We start from the raw sequence: 7,055 nt of genomic DNA on the forward strand, positions 1-7,055 counted from the left end.
TTATAAACAACTTTGCACCTGCAGAGACCTTTCTTTAAAACATGTCACTGATTTTCAGAGACAAGGGCAACCCATTTTCAAAGAAGACTCCCCTCAGTTTTTCTGATAAATTTGTATTTCTTGACTCATAACAGCAAAATTATCCATAATGAAAATTAAGACATTTTAAATTACATATTCAGTCAAAAATCTAACAAATCTTCATGAGACAGTAAGAATTAAGCACTTACTTTTACTTGAAGATCCTCAGAGCTTTCTGTGACATGTACAAAGAAAGCAGCACTGGCAGAGTGTTTGTGACTGCGACGGCCCGTGCATGCTCCGGAGTGTGTCTCCCAATCTGTGCCATGGCCCAGGCAGTGGCAGCCCTAACGTGATCTGGTTCTTCTGACAAGCAGACTGACAACTGGGGCACACCCTGCAGCGCTGATCAACAGAGCAAGTGTTATGAAACCAGAGCAGGATTAAATAGTCTCCCGTGTCTCTCAAACATTAGAAGAAATCATTTGGCCTTGATCCTTTCTTCCTAGATGGTTCAATAAACAAGCACAGCACAGGGGCTGTCATTTTTCAAGTCAATAAAATGACTAGAACTAATTTACCTTAATGATCTGTTACAATCCAACTACTCTACCTCTGCTAGCATGTACTTGCCAAATACAGAAGCATTTAACCAAACAACAGAAGCCACAGATTAGTACGTAGGTAAAACAGATTCCACTGGGACAAATTTTAAACGCTTAGATTTTAAAACCTTTTATTTTTCTTTGTTAAAATGTTAATTTAGAATACTTTAAAATTGCCTTTTCACTAAGTATAACAGATCCGACAACAAAATAACTACTAGAGATTTGAAATCCAATGAATAATGTGAGCCAGAATTCTATTTAAGTAACATTTAGATGAACTATATTTACTAGAACCTTTCCTACACTAGTAATTAAATTCCCATTAATTTTGGTCAACTTTTAAATGGTAGTTTTGCCCATTTTAACATGATTGTCAAAGTAGAAAGTATTACTTTTGTTACACAGATAGTGCATGCTTGTATTTTGCACTTTAGGCTTCAGTTTTATCTAAATAAAACAGAATTAACTAAAGGGCCTCAAATATATCTGTTTCTATATCTAAGGAAGAATCAAGTTGCCAAATCAAAATACAATTCCAGATTCTGTATAGGAATAACTTTCTAACTAATTTGAGACTATAATAATTATCACCTTTTAGTACCACTAAAGTCAAGGTCACACTGCTATGCTACCATAGCAAAGTCCAAATGATCATATACATTTTTTTTCTCTGTGACTTTAAATTTGGTTATTAAAACCAATTCCCTGAAGATACGCACCATATTTCTTCACTGACTTCTTTTTTCCCAACTAAAAATGTTTGTCTGTCAATACGAAAGGTCGGAACTGTCTTCAGGATGAGGGAACTTTCCAGAAAGCTCATACTCTGGGACATATCAAGACTGAAGAAGCAAGAGGAAAAGAAGTCAGCCTCCTCCACCCCACCCTCAGTAATTATGAATAGCAAACGAGATAAGAAACAAGAATGTGATTTGAAAATTTCTAAGTATTGTTTACATGTGAAGTATTTTTAGTCTTTAGAATACTATGTAGGAAAAAGAAGAACACAGAACTGTGCAGTTTGACTCAAACTGCTGCTGCCACCTTGATCTTCAACTGACTGAGACACGGAGGTGGGAGAGGCCAGCAGCCTCCTCAACAAAGGAGGGGGGCACCTCTTGGTTAGTTTGGGGAGGAAATACAGGAAGCAAAAGCAATTGCTGCTTCTTTCATCATTTTTCCTATGTATAAGGTTTCTGCGATCCACAAAAGAACCAAGAATCAAAAATCCCAGTAATATCCCCACAGTGACCCTTCAGAAGCAGCACTCCTGTTCTAGTCACTATCATAGTCTTTGGTAATAGAACAAAAGGAAAAGCGTAGGATAAAAAGCGAGCAAAGCAAAGAATTATCAAGGTAGGAAATAAAGATCTGAGGCTCCCTTTTAGTCTGAGGATTAGCGAGGGCTAAAAAAAAAAAAAAAAAAAAAAAAATCCACACTTCTGTTTAACATACAGCAGCAGGCTTTCTGCGCTGATAAGAAACCCACACCCTAGAGGGTTGGTGGAGACACTGTAAGCACACAGCCCCTGAAGCGCTCCTCAGGAGATTAATTCTTATCCATAATTCAATCAATATTTCTGAGCACCTACTATGTGTCAGGGCTACACCGTATGGTGGGTTAATACCAAGTTGTAAATTGAAATGAGGTCAAATTCCTAGAGCAAGGACACAAAACATCACTGTCTGACATGTGCTCTGAATTGCCTACATCTAAAAAGAGAAATTTAGTTCATGAAAGCTGAAGGACAGTGGATAAAAAAGGATGTCCCAGCCATTGTCATCTCCTACCCAAATGACAGGTAAGGGGAGAATGACCACTAGGCATGTAATTTGTAACAGTTGTCTTTAATCAAAGTATGCTTTACATATTTGTAAATATATAGTCAGTCCTTCAGGATACAAATACACTGAATAGTTCAATACAAGTAATACTAATACTCGGAGGTATGGATATTTTGTAGATATTAAATACTGAGTAAAACTTTAAACTGCCTACAAAGTAAACCTTACTTCAAGCATTGCTTTTAGAAACTTACTAATTAGCCTTGAAAACAGGCTGAAAAATTCTTCAAGTTCCTTTCATTCTGGTCAGTTGCATTTTATAATCTATGGGAGAGTATTACTATGGTTCTGTCTTAGAATATCTCACTGCAATAACTAGATGAAAAGCAAGCAAGAACAAACCTTGCTAATGATCACCGCCATTGCCAGGTTCTCAGAATGAGCCGCCACATAACCAAGCATCATGATGCCTTATGTTTCCTTTGCAAGATCCAATGCAGTCAATCATGGCGGCAACTCCTGCGTTCAGTGTCAGCTGCAAAAGCTAAGGGAAATGTTGATGTTAAGGGAAAGGAAGGAGAGTGCAGTAATTGTGACGGTAAAGCGTAAGATGATCTTTAAACATGACTTTAATATTGCCAAACATTTTTACTTAGGACCTAAAAACACCTGGTGAAATTTGAAATATGATTTAGTGAAATTACTCTACTTATTAAAAAAATATACAAGTATAATAATCCTATTTTGAATGTATAAATATACCCACTGTATGGAGCTTACTCTGTGCTTCAATTTTCATGCAGCTATGGCACAACTTTTATCCCTATTTTAATAGATGTCAAAATTCCTCACCTAGACACTAAGCCTAGGGCTAGTTCATAACTAGCTAACTACTGAAAGCCCCAATCACAATTGTGAGTATGAAGCAGATTACTCACTGAATGCTGAACGACAATGTCAGACTTGAAGTATCCTAGCCTAATTATCCCCCTTGCGAACAATGGTTACTAGCTATTTACACTTCAAAAATAAGAAATCTCAACCAAGATGTTAGGTGAAATAAAGAATGAGGACTTTAAACCTTAAACTTTAAATGAAATTGATTAGTCATAACATACACAGGAAAAAGATACAACTGCAGAATCCACCCTATTCCTTTGGCATCTAAGAACTCAGAGGGGGAACCACCACGTAAGACCAGCTACTAGAGCAGTCATTCTAGGCTAGGGGCCTGGTGGTCTCTCCCGCCTGCAACTGGACAACCTCTTACTATTCCCAGCTGACCTAAAATGACAAGAATGGCAAAGGTCTACAGTCCCCACAATCTAGAAATGGAAAGCAGGAAATGATTAGAAACTGAGATTTCTGTCTCAAACTCCATTGATATAACCCAGTAAGGTTCTCAACAAGGGACACTTTTGTCCCCTGAGAAATATTTGGCAACATATGGAGACACTTTTGACTGTCACAGTGAAAAAAGATATTACTGGCAGGGGCCAAGGATGCTGCTAAATATTCATCCTACAGTGTACAGGGCAGTCCCACACAACAAAGAATTATCTAGTCCAAAATGTGCATAGTGCTCACAGTGAGAAGCCCTGACCTCACCAAATCGTGTGGCACAGCACCTGGGCCTTGTATACAGCTGGTGTTTTACTTTACAAAGAAAACTAATATTATTGTGTTTAAAAAGCTTTTTATTTTTACCTTGGCTGTATGTTGTGCTATCTTCTTAATTAAAATAGAAGCATTTTTCTTCATGTATTCATCTTTGTCTCTCAGGCAGGTAGGTACAACTGGAAAAATCTCTGCTTCAGCCACCATTTCTGCCAGACCCACAGACTGTTTTGCCACCCGAGAGTGGAAAGGACCTGAGGCTGTCAAGCGAAAACCAAAATAAAACAAAGCATCACATAGAGTCCACTGCAGAGATCAGGTATAATTTAAATAGCTTAATATGGTCAAATTCCTTTATAAAAAGAAAAAACAATTACATTTGTAACATAACTTAAGATTTCTGAGTTTTGAGACATTCTCATCCTAGTCTTATACCTAAATACTGAATTTCTTAAATTCCCTACTTTCCAAATTAAATGTCTTAGTTTTCTGTGGACTATTTAAATCTCTATTACAGATGATCAAAGAATATGACTTCTGGGTAAATACTATTTCTTAATTATGCAGTACTTAAATCATTAATTTACAATACATGTGGCAATATAGTACAAAAAAGATCAGGCAGAACTAACATCTTATTTTTGGTATAATGCTGTAACATTTCAAAGAACTTTCCATGTATGCTTAGTTAATATTAGCTATTTCAAAACCTTATAGGATATAACAAATTATTAGCATACAAAAGTATAATTGGTAACTATTAACTGAAAATCAGATTTTAGAAAGCTATAAAAAAGACAAACATAAATATGACAATTTTCATAAGAAATTTAAATATAATTAGTGGTGAGCTAGAAAACCTTTTGGTGCCTTCCCACCTGATTAATGAGATTCAATCATTAATGTGATTCCTTATTTTAGCAATTAATGTTAGTACTAATGCTACCTCTAATTTTTAACATTGCACAAATTTTTCCCAGTCATGTCTTTATTATATAATCCTTACAGCGTAATTTCCACACACTAAATACATAATATAGTCACATCTGTTTTCAATAATAATTTATAAATTATTTTTGAAAATACATTAAACCATACACATTTTCCATTAGATTAACAGAAATCTGTTTTTTAACTTATCTTTAAATACCTTTAATTTAGCAGCAGAGGTCAGAATCATCTGGGCTTAGTGAGCAGTAGCTCCTGCATCCACTACTGTCTGTGCTAACTCTGGAGAATGCTTTGAAATATCACTGAGGTCCGAAGCAGCAATCCTTTTCAAAGCCATTTCTGGCTCCTGGATACAAAGTACTAACAGAGGAACTGCTCCGCATCCACCACAGCTTGTGACAGTTCTGTGGGTCCAAGAAAAGTAATTAAGTGAGTATGGGTGACTGACCCTTGTGCAAGCCATTTTTCTCCCTGACAGATACAGCAAAGAAAAAAAGGGGAGGGTACTTCACTGTCTCGACATCTGCATTTCAAATCAGCCTTCCTGGTTTCATAAACCATGTGGACCAATCCTGAGCTGAAAAGAATACAGGTCAATAGATGGACCTCCATTTACATGAACACATTTGAGGTAGATTAGGCTGAAATGGCTTGTTATTCTTTTTTTTTTTTTTAAGAGAGTAAGCAGATGTCAGCTGTTTAAGCTCTGACAATTCTGCACTTCTCCGTAGGCAAGCTTTTTATGCATGGTTTACAATAACAGAAAATTAAAGTACCAAAAATTTACCAACCACACTAATTAGGCAGTATTTTGTACTATTTACATGAGTAAACATTAACATGAATCTTGTGCTAATAATGTTGAGTTTTAAATTCCATTCATCTTACAGTATTTTTTAAAGAGTTTTTAAAAATATTATATAAAATTAAAAGGTGCATTTTTATTATACATATAAAAACACTTTCAAAATGAGATCTATGACTAAACAGCATACTTTAATATATATAAATGTTGATGTTAAGATATTTATCTTAACCATTTTACTTGTCAGAAACAAACATCTTTTGAATATACACATTGATTTACTTGTGTGCCCAAGAATAACAGCTATAAAAATAACACATTTTAAATTTTAGATAATGAGAAATAGGCAGACCCATATAATATGTATGTAGAAAGACATTTTTTGAGAAGCATAAAGCACAACACATAGTTACAACATTCTACTGTCATTATATTCATGGCCTCCCTTACTTAATCACAGATACCCATATCTATAATCTCTTCTTTTCAACTTATATTTTAATTTTTCCACATATGTTGTGCCCTGACAATTTATGTCTTAATAGCCAAACTATCCATTCAGCATATCACTTAAAATCTTTAAAAAATATATGGTGTTTAATTTTTCAAAAGATGAGTACTATCACATTATCTAAAAGGGAATAATGCTAGAAAATACAAGTTAGCATCCAATATTTGTTTTTCTTAAATTATTACAATTATCTTAGAAGTCCCAATATTGTATAAACCATTCATTCTTTCATTAAACAAGTATTATTGGAAGGTCTGTATGTGCCAGATGCTTTCAATGCTAGTGTAGATGACAGACTTCTACAAATTAACACTAAATTGATTAGTGAATATGTTTCAATTTTTAAAATCTAGTGTGAAATATGAAATACAATGAGAAGTCAATATATAATATCAAGAACCAGAGGCAGATAAAAATGTTTCTTTTAAAGAAAGACAGCAGCAACAGCAGACTGGAATATCAACCTAGTATTGTAACATTCCCCAGAAGCATCTCTGAGATTCTACTGCAATTGCATGAAGACCAACATGACAGCAGGTGAAACAGGTGATCACTGTTTCTCTCTCTCCCCCATCCCACCCAGAGAAAACGGAAAGAAATATAAAGTGTGGTATTATATGTGATTTCTAGATATAATTTTCATATTTTATGTTAATTATTAACATGTTAATTCAATTCCATCTAAATTTTACAGGTGTTGTAATATCAGCTTTATTGTATATATTTGAGGGCACCTAGGATAGATATAGATATATAT

At 34.9% G+C, this 7,055-nt stretch overlaps 1 protein-coding gene across 1 annotated transcript in view; it reads right to left on the reverse strand.

Moving 5' to 3' along the window:
* Window positions 1–218: 218 nt before the first annotated feature.
* Window positions 219–7,055, reverse strand: part of SPAG6 (sperm associated antigen 6) — a gene marked incomplete at its 5' end in the record, with an annotated part of 25,739 nt that continues 18,902 nt past the window's right edge. Inside the window, 8 exon segments of the mRNA XM_015561743.1 lie at window positions 219–262; window positions 265–418; window positions 2,817–2,886; window positions 2,888–2,958; window positions 4,122–4,276; window positions 4,279–4,291; window positions 5,182–5,363; window positions 5,366–5,386. Of these exon segments, the coding sequence (XP_015417229.1) occupies window positions 219–262; window positions 265–418; window positions 2,817–2,886; window positions 2,888–2,958; window positions 4,122–4,276; window positions 4,279–4,291; window positions 5,182–5,363; window positions 5,366–5,386 (710 nt within the window).

The sequence above is a fragment of the Myotis davidii genome, unplaced genomic scaffold (assembly GCF_000327345.1).
Source record: "Myotis davidii unplaced genomic scaffold, ASM32734v1 scaffold1176, whole genome shotgun sequence".
In the NCBI taxonomy this organism is placed as follows: domain Eukaryota; kingdom Metazoa; phylum Chordata; class Mammalia; order Chiroptera; family Vespertilionidae; genus Myotis; species Myotis davidii.